The sequence below is a fragment of the Melospiza georgiana genome, chromosome 22 (genome assembly GCF_028018845.1).
Source record: "Melospiza georgiana isolate bMelGeo1 chromosome 22, bMelGeo1.pri, whole genome shotgun sequence".
Classification (NCBI taxonomy): Eukaryota; Metazoa; Chordata; class Aves; order Passeriformes; family Passerellidae; genus Melospiza; species Melospiza georgiana.
In genome coordinates this window covers 5,970,379-5,995,624 of record NC_080451.1, presented here as the reverse complement: position 1 = coordinate 5,995,624, position 25,246 = coordinate 5,970,379, and the positions used below count along the sequence as shown (strand labels likewise).

Genomic DNA, 25,246 nt, shown 5'->3' with positions numbered 1-25,246 from the left:
CAGGGCACCACCGTGGTGTTGTGGGGTGGGTTCTTCAGAGTTAGGGGAGCTCCTATAGGGTGGTGGGGAGCCCTGCTCCTTGCTTGTCCCTCCCCATTTTTAGGATAACCTTGAGGTTGTAGGGAATCCCTCTTCTTACCGGGCTTCTCAGATGTAAGGAAATATTCCCACCCCAGGGTTGTAGGGACCCCTCTATGCCTGGCTCCCCGTTTATGGGGGATCCCTGTGGGCTGAAGGGAACCCATCTCCTTGCCTGGAGCTGGGGCAAGCCCTGTCCCTGCCTGACTTCCCTGATATAACAGATCCCCTTGGTCCTGGCATCCCCTTTTTTTCACCTAAAAACCCCTCTGGTTCTCCACCTCCTTCCTCACCCACGACCACTGTTTTTGGGGAGGGGGGGGTTTTCCGTGTCTCATCCCATTCAACGTTAGGTGCTTCCCCATATCCCCCTCCACGCTGTCACCCTGCCAGCCCTTGGGGGACATGGGGGTGACAGCTGGGGTCTGTAGGGGACATGGGGGTGACAGCTGGCGTCTGTCTCCCCAGGAGGAACTGCCGGGGGAACCCCAACTGCCTGGTGGGCATCGGGGAGCACGCGTGGCTGGGCGAGATCGATGAGAACAGCTTCCACAACATCGACGACCCCAACTGCGAGCGCCGCAAGAAGGTACCCGACCCCTGGCCACGGGGCCAGGGACACGCTGGGGACGGGGCAGGTGAGCTCAGCTGGCTCTTTCTCTGTCCCCCCAGAACGCCTTTGTGGGCCTGACCAACCTGGGTGCCACGTGCTACGTCAACACCTTCCTGCAGATGTGGTTCCTGAACCTGGAGCTGCGGCAGGCGCTCTACCTGTGCCCCAGCGCCTGCGGGGACGGCGTGCCCAAGGACACGGGTGAGTGGCACCTGTGAGGGGTTGGTTCCCACCCTGAAACCCCACCTTGGCGTTAGGCTGGTCAGGAGGATTCGTGGGGGAAGCTGTGGCTGTCCCTGCACTATTGGTTTGGAGCTATCATCTGGATTTTGGGGATGAAGTGACCTTAATCCAGGTGATGTCCTGTGACCGTGTTCACAGGGGTCTGAGGGTGAGGGAAGAGATGAGGATCTGACTCCAGGTTTCAGAAGGCTTGATTTATTATTTTATGATATATATTACGTTAAAACTATACTAAAAGAATAGAAGAAATTATTTCATCAGTAGGCTGGCTAAGAATAGAATAATAAAAAATGATAACAAAAGCTTCTGTCTCAGACAGTCTGAGCCAGCTGACTGTGATTGGCCATTAATTACAAACAACCAACATGAGACCAATCACAGATGCACCTGTTGCATTCCACAGCAGCAGATAATCATTGTTTACATTTTGTTCCTGAGGCATCTCAGCTTTTCAGGAGGAAAAATCCTAAGGAAAGGATTTTCCATAAAAGATGTCTACAACAGTGTCCTAGGTCAGAGTGATCTGAGCTGGTTGAAAATGGTTTGGTTTGGTCTTGCTTGCCAAGGCTGGTGGTGGTGCTGGGGGTGGAATGTGTGGGTCAGGGTTGGTCTGTGCTGTGGCAGGGCTGAAATTTGGGCCCCACACAGGATTAAGTCTCCTAGATTTTTCTGCTCTTGGAGATCTGGGTCAGCACAGCCACCTCAGCTCTTTCATGGTGGTTGTAAGTGATGTTTCACCTTCTGGGGTAAATAAGAAGCTGTTTTTGGGGTAGTTGGTGCATGCTGTGTAAACCCTTCAGTCATAGCTCGTGCTGGGCACTGCAGGATGGAATCTTGGGGTCCCTAAGGTTGGAGAACTCCTCCAGGATTATCAGTCCAACCATTCCCTCAGCACTGCCAAGCCCACCATCAGCCCATCTACCCATTTGCCACACCCAGACAGGTTTTGAGCACTTCCAGGGATGGGAACTCCACCACTGCCCTGAGCAGCTTGTTCCAGTGCCTGACCACCCTTTCCATGGAGGAATTTTCCTTTAAATCCTACCTAGACCTCTCCTGCTGCAACTCAAGGTCATTTCCTCTCATCCTGTCCCTTGTTCCCTGGGAACAGAGCCTGGCTCCACCCTCCTATCTGAAAGTTGCAGAATGTAAATATTTACAGTTGGACTTGATGATCCTAAGGGTTTTTCCAACCTAAATTTTTCTCTATTTAGCTTGTGCTGGGATGTGCTATCATCACCTACACGATCCACTTCAGTTTTCCTGACAACTCAAAACTACTTTTCCTTCCAAGCCCATCACTTTTACTGGTTGTGAAACACTTGGAGCGATCCCTTCTCCCCCTGAATCCCTGCTGTGCCTTGTGTTTTTTCCCAGACTATGAGCCCCAGACCATCTGTGAGCACCTGCAGTACCTGTTTGCTCTGCTGCAGAACAGCAAGCGGCGCTACATCGACCCCTCAGCCTTTGTCAAGGCACTGGGGCTGGACACGGGGCAGCAGCAGGTGTGTGTGTGTGTTTGGGGGATTCCTGGCACTTCCAGAAACTGGGAATCACCCCTGGGAATCATCCCAGCTGGGTCTGGCTGCAAACATGAAGGGGGAGCTGGGGCTGTGGGCCCCTGATAGAGTGCAGGGGGAAACAGGAGGGGACCAGGACATCAGAAGAGCCCAAGGAGGGATGGGATGGGGCCAGGGAGGTGAGGAGTCCAAGGGGTGATGTGATGGGGACGAGGAGATCAGGAGGAGAACAGGGAGCAGTGGGATCAGGAGGGTCCCAAGGAGGGATGTGATGGTGGACAAGGAGATCAGGAGGAGATCAGGGAGCAATGGGATGGAGAGAGAGAGATCAGAAGGGTCCCAAGGAGGAATGGGATGAGGACAGGAAAATGAGGAGTCCAAGGGGTGATGTGATGGGGACGAGGAGATCAGGAGGAGAACAGGGAGCAGTGGGATCTGGAGGGTCCCAAGGAGGAATGGGATGAGGACAGGGAGACAAGGAAGAGCCCCGGGGGTGATGGGATTAGGATGTGGAACAACAGGATGATGATGCAGAGATAAGGAGGAGCCCAGGGGCAGTGGGATGGAGACAGGGAGATCAGGAGGAGCCCAGGGAGCAATGGGATGGAGAGAGAGAGATCAGAAAGGTCCCAAGGAGGAATGGGATGAGGACAGGAAAATGAGGATTCCAAGGAGGGATGTGATGGGGACAGGGAGATCAGGAGGAGAACAGGGAGCAATGGGATCAGGAGGGTCCCAAGGAGGGATGATGGGATGAGGACAGGGAGATGAGGAGTCCAGAGAGTGATGTGATGGGGACAGGGAGATCAGGAGGAGAGCAGGGAGCAGTGGGATGCAGAGAGGGAGATCAGAAGGGTCCCAAAGAGGAATGGGGTGAGGACAGGGAGTTAGGAGGAACCCATGGAATGATAGGATGGGGCTAAAGAGCAATGGAATGAGGCCAGGGAGATCAGGAGGAGTCCAGGGAGTGAGAATGGGGAGTGATGGGATGAGGCCAAAGAGACAAGGAAGAGCTCTGGGAGTGATGGGATCAGGACCTGGAACAATGGGATGATGATGCAGAGATAAGGAGGGGCCCAGGGGCAATGGGGTGGAGACAGGGAGATCAGGAGGAGCCCAGGGAGTGATAGGATCACAACATGAAACAATGGGATGAATACAGGGATACAAGGAGGAGCCCAGGGAGCAATGGAATGAGGCTAGCAAGTGCTAAGTGCAGATCAGGAGGAGCCAGGGGAGTGGTGGGATGAACCCAGGAGGGATGGGATGGGGCCAGAGCTGCAGTGAGGGTCCCAGTGAGCTCCATGGGCTGCTCCTCCTGGGGGTTGGGTGGTGAGAGGGCCTCCCAAGGGTGAGGAGATCCTCAGGGGGAGGTGGATCACAGGAGCCAGCCAGGATTCCAGGGCAGCGTGTGGGAGCTGAGAGCTGCAGGGCCCTGTGGGGCTGCAGCTGGAGACAGCCTGGGAGAGGGGCAGGGCTGGGAAATCCACTTGGAGAGGTAATGGGAGGTTTTGGAGCAAGAGCAGAGCACTGGCAAGTGTTCCTTGGGAGGGTCAGGAGAAGAAGGAAGCTGACCAGGGACACCAAAGGGCAGCTGAGAGAGGCCAAAACGTGTTTATTTGTGGAAGAGAAGAACGAGGGCAGAAGAGAAAGGCCCTGAGCTGGGTGTGGGGAAGCTCTGGAGCATTGCTGGGATCACCCAAAGGACAGCTTCTCATTTTTGGGGTGTTTTTATTTCTCTTCTCAGCTCTGATCTGAGCAGGGACAGCTGCAAAGAGGAGGATCAAGGGGCTCGAGAGCTCCACAGGAGGGTTTTTATCCCTTCCAGAATCCTGGGAGGAGCAGGCCAGAAGTCAAAGCCCCCAGCAGGGCTGGCAGGGAGCCAGGGCAGCTCCTGCTGTGCTCCCACACCAAGGGCCTCACTCTCCTTTTAGCCAAATTCCTCTGTTTTCCTCAGTTCTCCTGCCTGTTCTTTATTTTCCATGCTGCTCACGGAGCCTCAGCTCAGCCTGTGTGGAGGGCTTGGGGTAATTAGCAGTGAATTAGTGACAGGGCTGGGATTGTGCTGTGGTGGATTGTTAATGAACTTGGTTTTCTCTTTCAGGATGCCCAGGAGTTTTCCAAGCTGTTCATGTCCCTGCTGGAAGATACTTTGTCCAAACAGAAAAACCCAGATGTCCGGAACATTGTGCAAAAGCAGTTCTGTGGAGAGTATGCCTATGTCACAGTGTAAGTAATAATTCTGGGAAGACCCTTTCTGTAAATATTTAAATTTTTAGATGGATTTAGGAGGAGACTATCCCTCCTAGCAACAGGAGCAGGCAGTTAAGCTGCAGCAGAAACACTTTCTGGGAAATATTTACCTTTTCCTTTCCTGTTCCTGTGTGTGTGGTGTCGCTGTGACAGTTCTGCAGCTGCTTTTACTCCTTTAATGAGAATTCACCAGCTAAACCTGCAAGTGAGTTAATGGAATGGCAGGTCCTGCAGCCAGAAAACAACATCATGGGTGTTGTATTTTCATTCCTGTTTTCTCAGAGCTGGGAATTTCACCTTAAAAATAAAATATAATGGTACATGCAAGTTGTGACAGGTCCTGGTAGGTGCTGTTAAGTTGTTTAAACCTTCTCCTGGAGTTTTTATGGTGTGGAGGTGTGAATCTTCTTAGCCCTGACTTCACTTTTTCTCCTGGTTTTACACAAGGAATATTTTATTAAAGACTTGGGAGCCTCAATGCATAAGCCCTGACCTGTCCTCAGATATATTTTTGTCTTCTTTCCCATCCCAGCTGCAACCAGTGTGGCAGAGAATCTAAACTGGTGTCTAAATTTTACGAGCTGGAGTTAAACATCCAAGGACACAAGCAGTTGACAGACTGTATAACAGAATTCCTCAAGGTATGAGCTCGTTGGGGTTGGAGTCCTGCTATTTTTAGCAAGGAATTTCAGTTCCTTCCTCCAATTCACAGCCTTCGAGGTCAGTGTTGGGGTGAAGCCACTGACTTGGCTCAGGGAGCTCCATCCAAGTGAAAATGTTTTTTCCTGCAGACCTAAAAAATGAGGATTGAGGCATAGAGCAAGGAATAACTCTGTGATATCACATGCTCCTGTTATGGCTTTAAAAAGCACTTGAAAGTTGCATTTTTAGTTAAAATACTTTGCCAGGAAAGTTAGGGAAAAGTCTCTCTGCCTGCTTTGTCACGGATAGCACTGGGAGAACGGCTGCTTTCCATGTTTTCTGTGTCAGTGCTCATCTGCATAGCAACAGGAGACATTCCCTGCTGAAAAATGTGCTCTCAGAAGTACCAGGGAGTGCTGGGAATAGCTGCAGGAACAGCTGCAAGTGCCCTCGATTCAGCTTGAAAATTTCTCTGGATATGAAATTCAGCTCTGGCACACTAAGGTGTGGATTCCACTCCAACTATTTAGGACAGAACTGACCTGAACCCCTTCCTTGAGCTCCTTGCTTGCTCTGGTGCACTCAGCAAACCAGTTGCTCTGCCTGGGAGGTCTGCTATGAAAAAAAAACTGGTTTGGGTGCACAGATTGAATTCCTGAATTGGAGAACTTGACATTTGTCTGCTCCTCCTTCACACAGAACAACCCTGTGACGTTTTTAGAGGGGTTGGAATTTTCCTCTGGCCTAACCCTGCCCTTGGATGTGCTTAGGCAGTGAGTGACTCCTGCAGGGTGATTTTGGGTGGCTGAGCAGAGGGTTGTAGTTTCCAGGCTAAAATGTGGCTTTACATTAACTGGGTCCATGTGAACTCATAAAAGGGGTGATTTAATTATTTTCTTTGGTATAAACCAACTCAGCCAAGCAAGGAGCAAGAGTAAGAGATCTGAGAACTTGGAATGGGGCTTGATTCAGTCTAAACTTTGCCTTAAAGTGAGAGCAGCCTGCTGTGGCCATGCTGTAAAGTGCAGTCATTAGTGTGTCTTTAACTCAGAAAAATTCGGGCAGCAGCTGAGAAGAAACTTAAATAGTTAAAATAACTTTGGTGCTTCTCATTCTCCAGCTGTTGAGTAGCTCAATTGACTTTTCAGTGCTGACACAGTTCTCAAGACCTTTCCCTCTGCCTCTCCACACTCAGGAGGAAAAATTAGAAGGGGACAATCGTTATTTTTGTGAGACTTGTCAGAGCAAGCAGAATGCCACGAGGAAGATCCGTCTGCTGAGCCTGCCCTGCACCCTCAACCTGCAGCTCATGCGCTTTGTGTTTGACAGGTGAGTGGGAACACCCTGGTAGCTCTTGGGGAAGTCACCACCCTGCTCTTCCTGCTTGAATTTGAGGTGTCTGAGCCTCTCAGGGTGGTGTTTTGGGATGGGAGCTGTTGTTGCTGTGCCCTGAGCCACAGCTTTGCCTCCGCACAGACAAACTGGCCACAAGAAGAAGCTGAACACCTACATTGGCTTCTCAGAGCTGCTGGACATGGAGCCTTTCATGGAGCAAAAAAGTGAGTTTGGGGCAGTTTTTTTGTTATCTTTGCCCATTGCCTCTTGACAGATCTCTAATTCGATTTAGAAGGAAATTCCCTGTGAGGGTGATGATGCACAGGGTGCCCAGAGAAGCTGTGGCTGCCCCTGGATCCCTGGAAGTGTCCAAGGCCAGGCTGGACAGGGCTTGTAGCAGCCTGGGATAGTGGAAAATATCCCTGCCCATGGCAGAGAGGTGGAGCAAGATGAGCTTTAAAATCCCTTCCAACCCCAACCATTCTGGGATTCTGTGATTCCTCTCGAAATTTTGATGGAATTCCTCTCGAAATTTTGATGGAATTCCTCTCGAAATTTTGATGGAATTCCTCTCGAAATTTTGATGGAATTCCTCTCGAAATTTTGATGGAATTCCTCTCGAAATTTTGATGGAATTCCTCTCGAAATTTTGATGGAATTCCTCTCAGATTTTTGATGGAACTCCTCTCGAATTTTTGATGGAACTCCTCTCGAATTTTTGATGGAATTCCTCTCGAATTTTTGATGGAATTCCTCTCGAATTTTTGATGGAATTCCTCTCGAATTTTTGATGGAATTCCTCTCGAATTTTTGATGGAATTCCTCTCGAATTTTTGATGGAATTCCTCTCGAATTTTTGACGGAATTCCTCCCGAATTTTTGACGGAATTCCTCTCGAAATTTTTGCTGGAATTCCTCTCGAATTTTTGTTGTAATTCCTCTCGGATTTTGCTTGAATTCCCCTCGATTTTGCTTGAATTCCTCTCGAATTTTTGATGGGACTCCTCTCGAATTTTTGATGGGACTCCTCTCAAATTTTTGATGGGACTCCTCTCCAATTTTGATTCAAAATTCTGTCCAGACTTGTTTGAAGCCCGTATTTCAAACAACATCCCTGTTATTGAACCGCAACCCTCTTAGCAATGTCCTGAAGCGCTGTGAGTTCAAGTGCAGGCTTTGCTGCCTGGTGAAAACAGGAGGTTTTAGGGCAGGAAGGATGAATGCTGTTGGCTGCAGAGCTGTGTGTGAGTGCTGCCTGCCTTGCAGACGGGGTGTACGTGTACGAGCTGAGCGCTGTGCTCATACACCGTGGAGTAAGCGCCTACTCCGGGCACTACATCGCCCACGTGAAGGACCCACAGACAGGAGAGTGGTACAAGTTCAACGATGAGGACATCGAGAAGATGGAGGGGAAGAAACTCCAGCTGGGAATTGAGGAAGATTTAGGTAAAACCTTTCAGTTGTGAGTGCCTTTTTAAAGTAACTCTTTCTACCACAAGCACTGGCGTCCTGCTCCTCCTAACAGCAGTCCTGGTGATTACAGCCAGATTTGCTTGTTTCAGCCCCGTGTGAGTGTTTACACCTCGTGATCAGCTGCTCTAGTATTTTTCTGGCTGCCACATGGCAGATAAGATGCTGATAACACGGGCAGAGGGTTCCTATCAGGGAGCAACAGGCGGCTGCCATTTCCTTGGAACAGATAAGGAGAATGCTTTCAGTTTTCCTTAACACATTATGGTTTCTGTTTCCACTGAGGTGTTTTACTTGGAGGCAGTAAAAAAGGTTTTTGATCCAAATAACAACTTGGAAGCTAAAACTGCCTTTTTACTCTGAGCTTTTTCCTTGGTTCTTTTCTGTTTTACTGGCTCATTGTGTGCTGCCCATATCACTGTGTTCCTGGATTGGAGAATTTCTTGGAGATTTCTTGGAAAGCTTGGGCTGAGGATGTGAATTTCTTACTCTGCAGTCAATAAATAAGAACAGCTCGTTTTGGAGTTGAAATGGTTTTGTAGTGGCTCAGTGTTCTCTAGTGCAGGTGCTCACAGAAAAGCCAGGGAAATGATGAAGAAATTCACTTGCAGTGCAAGCAATCCACTCCCAGGAATTATTACCTACCAGGATGCTTTGCTGTGGTTAGAATTTATGGAATGTTGTTTTTCTTTAAGAGAAAAAAAAAATCTGCAGATTTAAGTGCTCTCTTAAGCCCTCTCCCATTTCCTTGTTCTCACCTCCTCGATGCTTCTTGAGGTGCTGGAATGTGTCCAGAGATGGACAGTGGAGCTGAGGAGGGGTCTGCAGCACAAGGAAAAGAGTCTGGAGAACTTCTGAGGAGCAGCTGGGGGAGCTGGGAAGGGGCTCAGCCTGGAGCAAAGGGGGATCAAGGGGGACCTTGTGGCTCTGCACAGCTCCTGACAGGAGGGGAGAGCTGAGGGGTCAGGCTGTGCTCCAGGGAACAGGGACAGGAGGAGAGGGAATGGCCTCAGGCTGGGCCAGGGGAGATTTAGGTTGGCCATTGGGAAAAATCCTTCATGGAAGATGCAGTCAGGCATTGGAGGAGGCAGGGCAGTGGTAGAGTCACAATTCCTGGAGGTGCTCAGGAAGTGTGTGACCATGGCACCTGGGGACAGGGTCAGTGGTGAGCCTGGCACTGCTGGGTTAATGGTTGGCTTTGATCATCTTGGAGGGCTTTTCCAGCCTTAGTGAGTCCCTGATCCTGCCTGTGCCACCACTCTGTCCCATTCCTCTTGGAATGAGGACATTCCTTCCTCTGCTCAGAGCTGGCCCAGGCTGGAGCTGGCCGGACATCTAGTGGTGCACAGGGAAACTGAGCCCTGAACAGCACCAGGGCCTTTGTTTTTACCCTCCCCACTCACCCAGTGCAACAAATGAGATGCAAGTAAACTGCTGTGCCCTCAATTTTATAAAGTTTCATGACCTCAGTTTTATTAAGTTTCATGCTTAACTGTAAATATTCTTATTTCTCGTATTTCAATTCAAGGCTGTTCAGAAAATAGAAGGAAAGTGTGTTTAGGAGCCTCTTTAAGCTTGGAGCTCAATATTTGTATCAAGTTTTGATGTAATTTGCCTGTTCCAGGCAAAACTGAGGCTTTTCTTTGTTACAAATACATGTAACAGCAGGAGAAGGTCAGTAACATAAACTGAAGGACTGTAGGGGGGAGAGTCTTGGCCATGCAGATGGGAACAATTCTGAAAATTCTTGGATAAAATGCAAATAAAGAGAGTCTGGGAAGTCCCCTAGATGGTGTTGGGGGAAAGGCACATGATTTTTTTCAGAATTTGGGGGAAAGAAACTTAATAATTCAATGGCCCACTTAGAGTTCAATTTATGGAACGTTGTCCCTTTAATTTATTTCTTTCTTTTGAATGGTTTGATTTTTGAAGCTGCAGCTGTAGATAAGTGTTTTCCTTGCCTCAGAATCCATCTGGAAAGAGCAGCTCTTGCAACACAACTTTACATCCCCCAGCAGCTGCTCAAAAACAACCCTTTCCACGGCTCTTGGCTTCCTAAAAGCTTTGCTGTGTTTTTTTTTCATATCCACCATCACCTGTAAATACCATTTTCTTCCCTGAGGATTTGACTCTTTTCTTTGGAGTCAGGACAGCAGAACAAGAGGCAAAAGGGAGAAAGGATGTTTTTCCAAGAGTGGCTTTTGGCTCAGAGAAGTTCCACTGGGGAGAGAAGAAAGGCTCTTGAGAAGGGAGGTTCAGAACAGGCTCCTAAATTTAGTCCCTTTGATTTACCCAGAAAGGCTGGAGAGATTTGGGGCTTTCTTTGGGATACAATTTAGAGCCGTGCCAAGCCCAGAGCTTGGCACAGAGGCCTGGCACAGAGAAACTGGCTGGGTGGCACACTCATCCCGTTAATGGAGGGCCAGGGGAGGAGCTGGTGTGTTGCTGAGGCTGTGCCTTTTGTCCCCACAGCGGAGCCATCGAAATCCCAGAGCCGCAAGCCCAAGTGCGGGAAGGGCACGCACTGCTCGCGCAACGCCTACATGCTGGTGTACAGGCTGCAGGCCCGGGAGAAATCCCTCTCTGTGCAGGTGCCAGGTGAGTCCTGGGGTCTTGTTTGTCCATCCCTCACTGTGCAGGTGAGTCCTGGGTGCTGCTGCTCCATCCCTCACTGTGCAGCTGCCAGGTGAGTCCTGGGGTGCTGCTGCTCCATCCCTCACTGTGCAGGTGAGTCCTGGGGTCTTGTTTGTCCATCTCTCACTGTGCAGGTGAGTCCTGGGGTCCTGCTGCTCCATCCCTCACTGTCCAGGTGAGTCCTGGGGTGCTGCTCTTCCACCCCTCACAGTCCAGGTGAGTCCCTGGGGTCTTGTTTGTCCATCCCTCACTGTGCAGGTGCCAGGTGAGTCCTGGGGTGCTGCTGCTCCATCCCTCACTGTGCAGGTGCCAGGTGAGTCCTGGGGTGCTGCTGCTCCACCCCTCACAGTCCAGGTGAGTCCCTGGGGTCTTGTTTGTCCATCCCTCACTGTGCAGGTGCCAGGTGAGTCCTGGGGTGCTGCTCTTCCATCTCTCACTATCCAGGTGAGTCTCTGGGGTCCTGCTTGTCCATCCCTCACTGTGCAGGGGCCCAGTGAGTCCTGAGGTGCTGCTCTTCCATCTCTCACTGTCCAGGTGAGTCCTGGGGTGCTGCTCTTCCACCCTTCACAGTCCAGGTGAGTCCCTGGGATCCTGCTCTTCCACCTCTCACTGTCCAGGTGACAGGTGAGTCCTGGGGTCCTGCTCAGCCATCCCTCGCTGTCCAGGTGCCACCTTAGTCCCTGGGATCCACAGGGTCCACCCCTCACAGTCCAGGTGAGTCCTGGGGTCCTGCTTGTCCATCCCTCACTGTCCAGGTGAGTCCTGGGGTCCTGCTTGTCCATCCCTCACTGTCCAGGTGAGTCCTGGGGTCCTGCTTGTCCATCCCTCACTGTCCAGGTGAGTCCTGGGGTCCTGCTTGTCCATTCCTCACTGTCCAGGTGAGTCTCGAGGTCCTTGCTCAGCTATCCCCCACAGTCTAGGTGCCAGGTGAGTCCTGGGATGCTGCTCAGCCATCCCTCACTGTGCAGGTGCCAGGTGAGTCCTGGGGTCATGTTTGTCCATCCCTCACTGTCCAGGTGAGTCCTGGGGTCCTTCTGGTCTTCCTGACAAGGACCCCAAGTCCTGAGGTCTTCCATCCCTCACTGTCCAGGTGCCAGGTGAGTCCCTGCAATGCTCTAGGTGGACCAGGAGGCAGAATTTTGCTTGAAGACCCCTTTAGAGCTAGGAAGTTCCTGGAGCCCCTCTGCTGTGGTTCCAGGCTGGAGAAGGCCCCAGGGAGATCTCAGAGCCCTTTCCAGTGCCTAAAGGGGCTCCAGGAGAGCTGGAGAGGGAACTGGGACAGGAGATGGAGTGCCAGGACAAGAGGGAATGGCTTCCCCCTGCCAGAGAGCAGGGTCAGATGGGATATTGGGAAGGAATTCCTGGCTCTGGAGGTGGGCAGGCCCTGGCACAGGGTGCCCAGAGAAGCTGTGGCTGCCCCTGGATCCCTGCAAGTGTCCAAGGCCAGGTTGGATGAGGCTTGAAACAACTGAGGATAGTGGAAGGTGTCCCTGGGTGAAAAAAAAAAAAAAGATCTTCAAGGTCCCTCCCAACCCACTCCAGGATTCCATGATTTTACACGGTTTGCCATGAGCCCCAAAGGTGTTGTCAGCACCTTGGTGTCTTAACCAGTGAAACCCCTGGATTTTCCCAGCACTTAATTAACATTAAACTGCCAATCCCTCCCATGTGCCCACTCAGACATTGCTTTGTTACCCAGCTGGTCAAGCTGGGAAGGGGTCAGGAGGAGATCATCCCTCTGGGATTCACCATCCTGCCTTGATCCCAAAGGAGCAGGAGAGCAGTGTGGTTAAATGTCATCAGCAAGGCACGAGGAGGTGAATAATCCTGACAGATGTCAGGTTCCCTCTGTGACTGCTTCAGCTTTGCCACATCAGGAATAAATGACATGAAAATAAAGAGGCTCTGAGCCCCCAGTGGGAATTTGGGCCAAGTGCCTTCGTGTTGTGCTGTGGAATTATGGGGGTGCCAGAGCTCCCCGTGGGCTTTGCCCTGTGGGTTTCATGTTTCCTGTTAGGCTGCTCCTTGATTAGAAATACTAATTAGGCCCCTGGTGCTGAGGTGTGTTCCCCCTTCCCTCATTTTCTGTGGAGTGGGGACAGCAGAGGTGGCAGGTCCCTTTGGGTCTCTGCAGAGGGGGTAAATCATACACCTAATTCCCCTCTAACAACACCCCAAACCTTTCCCAGGCCCTCCCGTTTAAAACACACCCTCTAAGACATAAAACTTCAGGAATTAGCACTAATTCCTGCCTGGATCTGTATTTTCAGCCTGTTTCCTGAGCTTTCTTGCTCTCCCTTTCCTCCTACCCCTCTGCCCAAAACAATAACTCAACAAAAACCTCCCCACCCAGCTCCAAATTCCTGCACAGCCCCGCGGTTGCCTTTGTTTCCCGTGGAATCCTGCCAGGGAACAGGGAGTGAAGGGCAGCAGTCGAGCTCTGTGGTTGTGGGGAGGTTTCATGGAACTGTAAATTTGAGGCATTTTGCTTTGATGCTGTTAAAAAGCTGCTTTTCCGGGACAGTGGAGAGACGTAACTTTGGCTCTGATCTCGAGGAGGTCAAGCTGGTTAGTTTGTAATATTGGATATTCTCCCAAGGTGGATATTTTGGTCAAGAATTAACCTTTTTGCAGCTATTTTAGCTCTTCAGAATAATTCTAAATAGGAAAAGGCCTCAGATAAGCAGAGCTTCCCTCACTGCTCCCTCACACCAGCCCTCTGAGGGAAGTGGTTTATCTTCTTTTTTCCTTGCTGAGGTTTGGTTTGCTTGGGGTTTTTCCATCAGTGGCAGCAAAAATCCCCATTCCCTTCACCTTTCTGTTGATCTGCCCTGGCTAATCTCTCATCTCCTGAGGGCTCTTTGCCCTTGGGTTTGCAGCATGCTGGATCGCAGGTCGTGACAGGCTTTGGGTGTATGCAGAGGGTGAAAATTTGTTTCCCTCTCAGAATGATGAGCAAGGACAGAGGAGCTGCACCTTAACATTGCAACCAACCCCAAGTAAATTATTTTCTTGGGTGCAAAACTTTGATTTTAATAATTTGCAACCTTCAGTATCAGAGAGGGCAACACATCCACGTGCTTGGCTTGGGGAAAGACCTCGCCCAGCAAGGCTGCGGGAGGGAATTTTTAGGTTTGTTGTCCCCAGATAACCCATGGTAATTAACATAGCTGGCATTTTCCCTTCAATTCCTGTTTTTCTTGGTTTTTTTTTTTCTTTCCCAGCTTTTCTGCAGGAGCTGGTAGAGCGGGATAACTGCAAGTTTGAGGAGTGGTGCAACGAAATGGCCGAGATGCGCAAACAGAGCGTGGCCAGAGGCAAGATCAAGCACGAGGAGGTGAAGGAGCTCTACCAAAGGTTACCCGCCGAAGCTGGTCTGTAAGACATTGTGGAGTATTGCTGTAGTAGAGCTGTTAAGCTTAGCAATGATTTGTGATTAACTCCCAACTCCTGTGGCCTTGCTGGAAGGCGTTCCCGCAGCCTTCTGCAAGGGGAGAGCTTCATGCGTGCTTACATTTGTTTTCCTTTGCTTCTTTTCCTGCCTTAACCTATTTTTCTCCTTTCTTTGCTCATTCTCATGGCCTCTGGCATCGCTAATTCCCCTCCTGCTCCTTCCCCATCCGTCAGCCTCATGCTTTGTGACTCTTTTCTTCTGCCTGGTGAGCAGCTCAGCTCGTTAGGATCATCGAGGCGGAATAACTGCCTGCTCCCAAATTGCCAGCTCACAGCAGGTTTGGGAGCTGGTGAGCCCAATTCATCAGTAGGTAACAGGCTGAGAGAATGCCTGACCTCCAGCAGAAAATTACTGGATCCATCCCTGCCAGTGCTTCCCTGCTCCATGTCTCAGTTTTGTAGGGAGACTGGGGTTAAGCTTTTTCTCTTCTCCTTGTGTCTTGTTGCCTCAGCACACTGAGTTTTATTTCCCACTTTGTTTTTCTCACCCATCTCCCACAAAACTTGTTCTATCATCCAGCCCTGAGAATTTGTCATCACTATATACCTCTCCTAAAAACCGCAGAATAATTACAATTGAAGACTTAAAAGTGGGTTTAATTGTGTGGCCTGTAAGAGAATTCACTGTTCAGCTTTTATTATTGGATGCTCAGAGTCCACCATGAGATTGGAGTAGCCCAGCAGCAACTCCTGTTCCTGTAAGCATCTGCCTCTCCAGTTTGGGAATGCAGGTGTCAGGAAGGTGTCAGAGCTCCTTGTGAGCCCGAGCAGCACTCAGATGTCACTGTGAGATCAGAGTTGTGCTGGAGGGATGAAACTGCCCTGAGTCACCCGTGAAAAGGAGCAGCAGCACAGTTCCCGTGTGCTTTCCCTCAGCAGGAACAAAAGAGTTTGCTCTCGGCAGTTCTGATGTGACAGAGGAATAAATCTCAAAAAAATATGATTTTTACAAGTGCAGGTGAAGCTCTTCTGCCCCAATTTAGAGATGACAAGACCTGAAACGTTGCCCTGAGGCACCCTCTGCCTGCTGCTGGCACGTCATGGGCACAGCACTTCCAGCACAGCTGGAGGCAGCGTCATTCCAGCACTGCTCCGGGTCCTATCTCTGTGGAGCTTGGGGCTGTCTCTGCAGCTGTGCAGACACGTTTTCTGCCAGCTTTGTGGAGCCTGCCCCAGAAAACCCTCCTTTCTGGGGGAGGCAGTTTCATCCCAAACTAGCAAACCGGTTCTGACAGCGACGCAATTCTCTGGAGGTCACGGCTGCGGCGGGCATTGCGTAAGATGAAAACACCGTGGATTGAGGCTGTGGAGGAAAAGAGGCTTCACAGAGCTCCAGTGCAAGCTGCAGACACAGTGTTTTCCTGCCTTCTTCTGTATTTTCCTCTTGCTTCTCTGTTGCTCCCTCCTAGGAAATGTAAAGGATTTTTGCTCAGTTATAAATGTCACCGACGGGTGCATTTCCCCATGGTTTCAGAGCTGCCTTCATGGCAGCACAGAATGGGTTTGAAATCTTCCTAATTTCTGCCCAAATTCCCAGTCATCCACTGAAGAGTTGTGTAGTGATACTGTGCCTCAGTATTGAGATACAGGGGTTTCACCCCAACCTGCTCATACAAGCACTGACCTGCTCCTGAACCTCGGCTTTGTATTTCTTTTTCATCAAACAAGGGCAAACCTGCTGCACTGCTTCAGCAAAAAGCCTAAGCAGGTTTCCATTTGCACTGTAAATTTTGGAATTTTCTCACCTAAAATTTTAAGAGACACTGAAAATTTGTATGCTGAAAAGACAGGGGGAACACTGATTTCGTCTCTGCTGTTGTTGCCTTTAATTTTCAAATTACCCCAGTGAACTGTCTCTGTTGTAGAAAAAGCCTGGAATGTATGATCATGATTTAAATATTATATCAGTCCCTTGATGGATGATAGGAAAACCTTCCCCTTTCCTCAACTGCTCTCCAGTAATCCCCAAAAGGTTTGAAAGCACTCCCATTCCTCCTTGGAGCTGTTGCATATTGATTGCTGAATCCAAAATGATCTGCACATCTTAATCTCACGAAGCTCCTGTCTTCCAAGTCTGTGGCACTGAGATCAGAATGGGGTGGGAGTAGCTGGATCAGACCTTTGAAAACTTGTACCTCAGAGATTTAATCCACAGTGATTGCCTGTTAATTTTTAAGAGTAATTATAAAATACCCACCTGGTGTTGGAGCTGACATGTGTGGTCTTGTTTCTCTTTGTGTTTTCTCCCCTCCCAGGTTCTCCTTACGACTTCATCTCTCTGGAATGGCTGCAGAAGTGGCTGGATGAGTCCACTCCTCCCAAACCTATTGATAACACAGCCTGCCTGTGCTCCCATGGCAAACTCCATCCTGATAAGATATCCCTGATGAAGAGGATATCAGAATACGTGGCCGATTTCTTCTACCGCCGATACGGAGGAGGGCCCCGGCTCAACGGTAACATCTCCTCCCAGTCACCTCCTGCCTTGTGGTCTGGAGCCTTGTTCTGCTCCCAGCCCTGTTTTGAGCCATCCTTCATCATCCTAACTTTATTTCAGTGCATGGCTTTAGTGCTGCCTTATTTCCAGGGGATTTTTTTAATGCCACTTAATTCTGTTACCATTTCCCAAACCTATTTAGGGTGATCACAGGGTCTGCTTTGGGCCTGGGCTGTTCCTGGAGGAATTGCTGTGGAGGAATGGGGCACTTGGCTTAGGAAACATAATACTTGGAAGGTTTGAAGGCGATTCTAGAAAATAAAACTTGCACATGCAACACTCCCAACTCTTGACAATTATTTTCTGAGCACCCACAGCTCCTGTGTGTGGGCTGGGTTTTACGAAATATTAGGCCAAAAATATCCCTTCCTGTCTGTCACCTCATCCAAGGAAGCACTTACCTGTTAGCCTGCTCCTGCATCTGCCACCCATTCTGCATTTCAGGGTCAGCCCAGCCCCTCCAGGCTTTGGACATCCCCTCATCAAGCCCCAGGTTTCATTCCTTTTAGGAAGTTGCTCAGTAACTCCCACTGAGACCAAATTAGCTCAGCTCCTACTGGGAGCTTGTAGGGAAGAAACTGCTTGTGACGCAGGCAGCCTTTGTGGGGAAAAACAGGGCAAGGTTTATTAGTCAAGTGGAAGGATTGCCTGGAGGGTTGTGGGTTGAGTATGGCTGGCAGGGAGGGAGGGATGGATAAAAGGATGGATGGACACGCTGCTTCACTTCTCCTCTTGCTCCAGGATGCAAATCTAAATCCACACCCAGCTAAAGGATTTCCACTCCTTTGGTCTTCCAGCCTTGCAGGAGGGTGGATTTTCTGGATTGAGCTGTCAAAAGTGCCACAATGCAGGTGTTTGTTTGTTTTCCTGGCATTTCCTGCCTCCTGTGGCTGGGTGCTGGGCTGCTCTGGCTCCCTGTGACTGCAGGAGCTGGGAGAGCAGATCTGTGAAGCAGTGGAACAGATCACAGCTCATTTGAAGTATTTTATGCTTCTTTAAGCTTCAAACGTGGCCTGATGGGGCTGTAACCCCCAGGATTTCCTCACTTACACATGAAATCACCCATCCTCAGGCAGGATAGTCGGTACACACCTATCTGAGGGCCTTCCAACCAGCAGGAAACGATCTGTGCAATAAACCATGCAATTAATAATGTAAAAACCTGTTTTTCTTTTCCCTCCCACCCAGTCAAAGCACTTTGCAAGGACTGTGTGGTGGAAAGGTGTCGAATCCTGAGGCTGAAGAACCAGCTGAACGAGGACTACAAAACAGTCACCAACCTGCTGAAGATGACAGTCAAAGGGTATGGAAGTCCCAAACATGCTTTTTAGAAGTGTTTAAACAGCTTTTTCCTAAAAAATTTCCCTGTTTGGGCTCTGAAGAAGGGAGCTGTGGTTTTGGGGTGCCACACATTTGCTTGTCTCCCTGCAGGACCGATGGGTTTTGGGTTGGCAAAGCCTCCTTGAGGAGCTGGCGTCAGCTGGCTCTGGAGCAATTAAACGAGCAAGATGAAGATGCAGAGCACAGTAATGGAAAAATGAATGGAAATGCACAAAACAAAGGTATTTACTCCTGATTTCCTCCTAATTTCTGCTGCTGTAGAGAGCTACTAGCTCTGCCTTATCCCTGCTAACAAATAAACACGTCAGAGGTTTCTGTAGCTGTTTTGTTCCCCTTGTATGAGGAGGGAGGAAATGATAATAAATAAAAAAAAAGGCCTTCGTTTAAGGAGCTTTTTCTTTGCTAATCTTGAAAACTGCGGGGTGATCTTCATGCTGGAGAGGGAGATGAGGTGATAAGTGGTTTTACAAAGCTGTGTGAAATTACCACCCCAGACACATGATCTTTTTATCCACTTTTCTCTTGAATGAGAGAGCACGGGGAAGGAAGAAACGTGAAAATTACCTTGGGGAAGGGATGATGATGATGTTTATTGTGAAGGTTGAGGGATAAAACAGCACAGCTGATGCAGCAGCACTGCGAAAACACAGCCTGGGATCAAAAATCATGAAGTGCACTCCATTCTGTGCCCATATCATGAGAGTAGATGGAGGCTTTATTTGCCTTCTGCTCTTTAAATGGTTGAAAATCGTATTTTCTTGAGCTCCTTTGAACTGGGTAAGAAGCTTGTTGGAATGGAAGTGGGAATGATGGCTCAGGGCATTGATCTTGGGCTGGAGGGCACCTCAGCCCCCCTGATAAGGAGCACTCATGGAGAAAAGGGCATTTCTGAGTTACCACTCATCCTTCCTCGGGGTGACTTCGATTCACAACAGGTTGCAACTCCCGGTAGTGCATTTGAATTACTCACAAGCCAAGTTGCTCATTAGGCAGCTCGTTAGAGGCTCTTGCTGACACGTCATTGTCTCGATGATGCTCCATTCAGTGGCCAACGCTTGACTTTAACTAATTTAGAGACTGATGTAGGGCTTGTCAGCCCCCTGGCAGGCTCCCCCTCAGTTTGTCAGGCAGCATCTGGTTTAGATCAGGAATTTTGCCAGGAATTCTGCTCCTTTTGCTCTTACCTAGGCTCGTGTTTAGGTTAAACTCGGAGATGTCTGGGAGCAGGGAACCCCTGCGGTGTTCCAGCCCTAACAAATGCATCCTTTGTAATCTCACAAAGGCCTGGCTTGTGCTCCGTGCACTTCAAAGCCCTCCTACGTGACCTGGGGGCTGTAATCCCGCCTGCCCACAGGCCAAGACATCGGAGAATAACAAATTTCCTTCCAAATTTTCCCTTGGGTGAGGGGGTTTGCTGTAATTTGAAAGGCGACCGTGCTCCTTTCCCTGTAAGAATTCTTTTCCTTGGGAGAGCAGCTCTGTGCAATCCTCTTGTATTATTATTTTTTTTTTTTAATTAGATGAATCAAATGAAGAGAAGAGGGAGGAGGAAGAGGAGTTAAATTTTAATGAAGACATCGTTTGCCCTCATGGTGAGTCTCTCCGGGGGATGGAGCTGAATATCCCCGTTGTTGCCCACTGCTGCCCACATTAACCTTGTAGCCTTTGCTCCAACTCTGGCCAGCTTGAGGAATCACTGCCCAAGAGTGCTTAATTCTCATTTTCCTGGTGTTTCTTGCCTCAAAAGTTTTCCTTGCAGGCAGACTCTGTAAGGACTCAGCCAAGCAGAGCTGTCAGATGCTGAGTTCCCATCCTTGCATGGGCAGCACCAAAGCTCTGCTGCAGCCATTGGGAAGCTCTAAAAACAGTAAGAGAAGAAGAGGTGATGTGAATCAGTGCAGGTGGGAGCTGAGAGTATCTGTTTAACATCCTGGTTTACATTAAATCGGGAGCATTCACCCAGCACCTGGGCCAGGACCACTCCTGGATATTGATTTCCCAACCTGCTGTGCTTTGGTGTTTGTTTACAGAAGCTTTTGACCTCCTGTAAGTTGTTTTGAAAGTGATGCCTCATTAGCTGCATCCTTGGCTACCCTGTTGTTTTAATATCACTTTATTCCCAGCCATAAAACCCAGTTTTACTTAAACTCCTGTTTGCAGGCATCAGTTTGTGGGGAGGCTCCATCTTACCTCAGACTGAAGGAAAAGTGGCATAAATTAGCCACACATCTCCTGTCATCAGAGGTAGTCAAGAACCTGGAGTAAGGCTTGAGAAATCTCATTTTCAAGCAGAGTGTTTGAGCACTTTGTCACGATTTTAGCTGTTACTCAGTGCCTTGAACGCTGCATTTCCCTTTGCCTCGAGGCTGCTGCTGTTCAATAAAAGCATGGAGCGTGGGGATGGAACATTTAGGGAGCCAGACACGATAAAAAAATAGGCCAACAGGCCTTTGGAAAATGTATGGTGTTAAATTGCTGGTTGATCTGTGACTTGGGGTCATAGCAGAATAAATAATACTAAATCAGGGGGCTGCTGGCAGGGCAGGATTTGTTGTCTTGAGTTAACCTCTGATTACTCATGGAAAACAAGCTTTCCACCTTGAAAAACTCCCTCTGCAGCGGATCAGCAAATCTCTAGTCTTGTTCCTACGGCCTTAATTTTGTGGTGGAGGAGGTTCCTGCCTCCATGGAGGCTTTGGAAAAGGCTGTGCTGGATCTGGGAGGGCTGGCTGGCCTCCAGGAATGCCACCCGGGCGTTCCCTTCACAGCTCCCTCTGCATCCCTGCTGCAATGCCTCGCTCTCCAGTAGCTGCCTGATCCCAGGGAATTTTTTCCAGATACCAAGTTAAGCCTTCTTTGATGTCAGTGCCCAAAACATGTCCCTGTGGGATGGTGGGAGTGGGAAGCAGGGTCAGCAGTGGTTGAGTTCATCTTCCAGATGGCAAAACACTTGTGCCCTGCAGACCCAGAGCTGATTTCTCCACCTCTTTCACTCACCATATTAATCTGTTTCCATTAATCATGTGGTGTCAAGGCTCTTATTTGTACAAGCTCCTTTCTTTGCCCATCCTTGCTGGCTCTGGGCAGCATCTTGGGCCAGCCTCTGGAGCCATTTGGCCTCGTTGGATGAAGCTCAAGTGGCCAAGTGCTGCACAGAGGCCTGACCTTTGTTTATTAGAGGAAAAGCAGGAGGGGAGCATTGCTATTTTCTCCTCCTCAGGGCTGGCCAAATTCCAGGCACGGCTGGAGGGAGTCGTGGGCCTGAGGAGCTGCTTGTCATGTTAAAGAGCTGCCTGAGGGTGGGGAGGAAGGAGTTCCTCTCCTGTCTCTGCAGCTCTCCAGGCTATAGAAAAGCAGATAATAAGAGATTGTGCCCTTTGGACAGCACAGTTGCTGTTTTCCTTCCCTCTTCATTGATATTCCCAAATCCTCTTCGCATCCCGGTGTCGCAATGGCTGCTCCCCGTGTTCCTCCCTGCACAGAGACTTCCCAGCTGCTGTCTCCAAGGGAGATGAGCTTGTGTTTTTTCCCCTTGGCCATCAGCAGCCCTGTGAGTGGGCAGCTGGTCAGATCCCAGAGCCTTCTCCCGTTTTTCCAAGCCTTGTTTATCCGGCCAGCACGTGTCGTCCTTGTGCACGTGGTGTCCCAGTGCCTGAGTGTGCCTTCTGCTCCCACCCCTGAGACTGCAGGCACAAATGGCTCCTGGAAATCCTTCTTGGGCTCCTGGAGCTGCCTGAGCAACAGCAAAGATAATCCTGATATCAGGATGGATAAATAAGTGTTCTGTGGGGGGTAGCTGGTAAATCTTGCTTGGTATCTTCACATCCGTTTATTCCCCAGAGCAGATTTAGGGTGCAAAATCTTCCCTTTTTGGGAATGTGCTTGGATGGGGCACATGGAACTGTGTTGAGGTTCTGCAGTGGGAGTTTGGGGTTTTCAAGGATGTGGGAGGCACCTGGTTCCATGGAACTCAAGAGTTGTTATCCTGGGGCTCAGCAATGGTGTCACCATGAGGATGTAGCTGTGGATAGCCAGGATCAGAAAACAGAAACCCTTTGCCTTTTCCCCACATCCCTCCTTGTGTTTGATCAGCTGCTTAGGCCATGGTCTTGGAAATCTAGAGAGCATTTTTGTAAATTAAAGTCATATTATTATTATTTTTTTAATTCTCTGTCTAAAGGAAGCAAGGAAGGAGTTGAAGGTGACTTTACTGGTTTTTGCTGACGTGGTGTGGATTTCTTCCCCACATTTGTTCCTTGTAATCTCTTCAATCAAGGGCTGCAAAAACATTCCTGAGCATGTTGTGATCAAAGCTTTTCCTTGATTCTCTCCCTGCAGGTGACCTGTGCATCTCTGAGAATGAACGGAGGGTGGTTTCCAAGGAAGCCTGGGAGAAACTCAAGCAATATTTTCCAAAAGCCCCTGAATTCCCAAACAACAAAGAGTGCTGTTCCCAGTGCAAGGTATTTGCCAAATACTCCCTTTTTGTTGACTATAAATACTGCTTGTATTTCTGGTTTTCCTTTTTAACACAACCCTGTGCCATGGAGGAGGATAAAGTCACCTTTAGTGGGAGCTGGGGTGTAATTCACTGTTTCCTGCAGATTTTGGAGCGTGAAGGGGAGGAAAATGAAGCTCTGCATAAGATGATGGCCAGTGAGCAGAAGACTTCTCTGCAGAACCTGTTCCATGATAAATGTAGGCCTTGCCTGGGCAGCTGGCCTCAGGTAGGGATCAGGAGGGGGATCAGGGGATGCAGACAAGCTTGGGAGAGGTTTTTGTTGGCTTTAATCCCTCTCCTGCCCAGAGCAGCTGTGGCTGCCCCATCCCTGGAAGTGCCCAGGGCCAGGTTGGATGGGCTTGGAGCACCTGGGATGATGGAAGGAGATCCCAAACCAGGAGATCCCAAACCATTCACTCTGTGCATGCCAGCAGAGCTCTCAGGGGTGCTGTGCTGAGGTGTGACTGGCCTGGATTAGCTGTGCTGGCACAAAGCCCTGCAGAGCCAGGGGAATGAGGAGCTGTGGCTGGCCCACAGTCAGGGAGATATCAGTGACATGGTTGTATCCATCCCTGGAAAGAGGAAACAGCACAGCCACTTCCCACAGCTCTCCATCAGCAGGAGGATGCTGGAACACACCTGAACTTCACCCCACCACCATCTTTTGCTGCTGCTTGGGCAAAATTCAGGTGTGCTCCAGCATCATCCTGTGTCCCAAAAGCTCAGGGAGCTTCCCAAAATGCTGAAGCCCTCCAAAGAGCAGCAATGGCTGTACAAACCCTCTCCTAGCAGCTTCTCCAGGAATTTTTGGAGGTTTGAGGTGCTCAGAATGAGCTGTTGGCTCCAGTCCTTGGCTCCTGGGAGTGGTGCTGATTAATGGCTGACTCTAAAACCCTGCCAAGGTGCATTGGCAGGTGTCTGCCTCCATCCCTCACTGCTCCAGCTGGGAATGAAAACTGGGGCAACACACATCCATGGCTCAAAACCAAGGAGACCCAGAATGGTTTAAAAGGAGTTTTCCTTTCATGCTGAGCTGGAGAGCTCCAGGTCCTGCTAGTGTAGGTGGTTAAGGTTGTATGTGATTGGATTTGCTTTTGGAGCTGGAGAAAGTTGGAGCTCATCACTGTGGGTCAGACATAGAAGGGTCTCCACAAGCAGGGTTAGATCCTCCTTTCCCTTTTTATCCTCCTTTCCCTTTTTATTCTTCTTTCCCTTTTAATTTCCCAAGGCAGCCTCATAGAAGAGAGCTGAGGATTTTCCCCTCAAGCCTTTGGAGTTCTCCTGATCCAAAGAAGTTGAGGTTTGGGCAGGAAAACCAGCAGAAATCAAGAGATGAAGGGAAATTAAGAAGTGTATATATATATGTTTGTGTGTATAAATATTCCTTGGGTGTGCTGAGTTTTCCTACAGAAAGATGGAGCAAGTCCTTAAATCTGCCTTTGGGAAAGGGGTGAGGATAAATTAGAGCATGGAAATAATTTTGTCACCCAGCTCTTGGGGGCAGGGTGCTTTCTTGTCCAGGAGCAAACAATTTAAAGAAAGACTGGGACAAAACCCCACAGATTACCCCCAAAACGCTGTCTCATTTGGTGCACAGCTGTGATTTTGCACCCCTGCTGCTACCAAAAGGAAAAACTTGTGAATTCTGATGTTGGAAGCAATTGAGGGATGTTGGGGTGGACTCACCCTGTGGGAGTGAGGGGTTCACCAGCTCTGAACACTGAGCCCCCAACAAGAGGAACCACACTGGGGAGTCCTGGCTGCTCCAGGGAAATGCCCTTTCCCACTGGGAATTAAAAGTAATTGGATCAAAAGCTCAAGTAACTTCATAATAAACACAAGATTAGCAATGGCAGTGCTTAGTACCTGATCCCAAATTATTTTGCTTGGCTTTCTCAGCCCACTTGGATGGAGTTGTCATGGTAAAGCAGCACTGAGGTCTCGAAGGGAGCGAGCGCTGCCGAAAAACCCAACAGTCATTTTTGGGTTCATTAAAAAGATCCTTTTCCCTCCTCTTTTCCCCCAGGAGACGGATGAGCTGTATATTGTTTCGCAGTTCTTTGTAGAAGAATGGAGGAAATTTGTCAGGTAACTTGGCTGGAGGGTTTTGGTGCTTTTTATCTCTCATTTTGGGGGCTGTAGATGTTTTGCTTCTGACTGGCAGCACGGTGAGCTCATGGAAAGAGTGAAGCTGGTTTTTGCAGGACTTGTATCAGTTGTAATGCAGTGTAAGACTCTGAATTTCCTTGTTTGCTGTGTGTTAACCAGATGGTCAGATAAGCTGGTAACCTGATTAGTTTTTTCATCTGTCTGGAGCTGTATCCCAGAGGTCACCGCTGGGGCTGGAGATGGAAATCTCTGCTGGTCAGAGTCATTCTGCACCACAGAGGAACGCAGATCTGATTTCCTCATCACTCATAGCTACTATTCCTTGTTGGAATGCCTTGTGTAAATACTCACCTATGTTTTCTTCCTGTTTTCCTGAAGAACTGTTGGGTTTTTGGTGGGACAACCTGATCCAGCTTTCCAAACCTCCTCCCTTTTGCAGGAGGCCGACGCGCTGCAGCCCCGTGTCCTCCATAGCAAACAGTGTCCTGCTCTGTCCCCACGGGGGGCTCATGTTCACCTTTGCTTCCATGACCAAAGAAGACTCCAAACAGTGAGTT

The 25,246-nt window shown here is 49.4% G+C and overlaps 1 protein-coding gene across 1 annotated transcript in view; it reads left to right on the top strand.

Annotated features, from left to right (window-relative positions):
• The window catches only part of USP48 (ubiquitin specific peptidase 48), a 32,787-nt gene that overhangs the window by 499 nt on the left and 7,042 nt on the right, over window positions 1-25,246 (top strand). Inside the window, exons 2-19 of the mRNA XM_058039423.1 lie at window positions 547-667; window positions 751-892; window positions 2,312-2,439; window positions 4,559-4,683; window positions 5,240-5,348; window positions 6,545-6,678; window positions 6,826-6,908; window positions 7,951-8,130; window positions 10,627-10,752; window positions 14,013-14,162; window positions 16,497-16,697; window positions 17,927-18,041; window positions 18,170-18,300; window positions 19,600-19,671; window positions 22,418-22,542; window positions 22,684-22,806; window positions 24,607-24,668; window positions 25,129-25,239. Coding sequence (XP_057895406.1) covers window positions 547-667; window positions 751-892; window positions 2,312-2,439; window positions 4,559-4,683; window positions 5,240-5,348; window positions 6,545-6,678; window positions 6,826-6,908; window positions 7,951-8,130; window positions 10,627-10,752; window positions 14,013-14,162; window positions 16,497-16,697; window positions 17,927-18,041; window positions 18,170-18,300; window positions 19,600-19,671; window positions 22,418-22,542; window positions 22,684-22,806; window positions 24,607-24,668; window positions 25,129-25,239 — 2,238 coding nt within the window. The remainder of the gene's footprint in view (window positions 1-546; window positions 668-750; window positions 893-2,311; window positions 2,440-4,558; window positions 4,684-5,239; window positions 5,349-6,544; window positions 6,679-6,825; window positions 6,909-7,950; window positions 8,131-10,626; window positions 10,753-14,012; window positions 14,163-16,496; window positions 16,698-17,926; window positions 18,042-18,169; window positions 18,301-19,599; window positions 19,672-22,417; window positions 22,543-22,683; window positions 22,807-24,606; window positions 24,669-25,128; window positions 25,240-25,246) is intronic.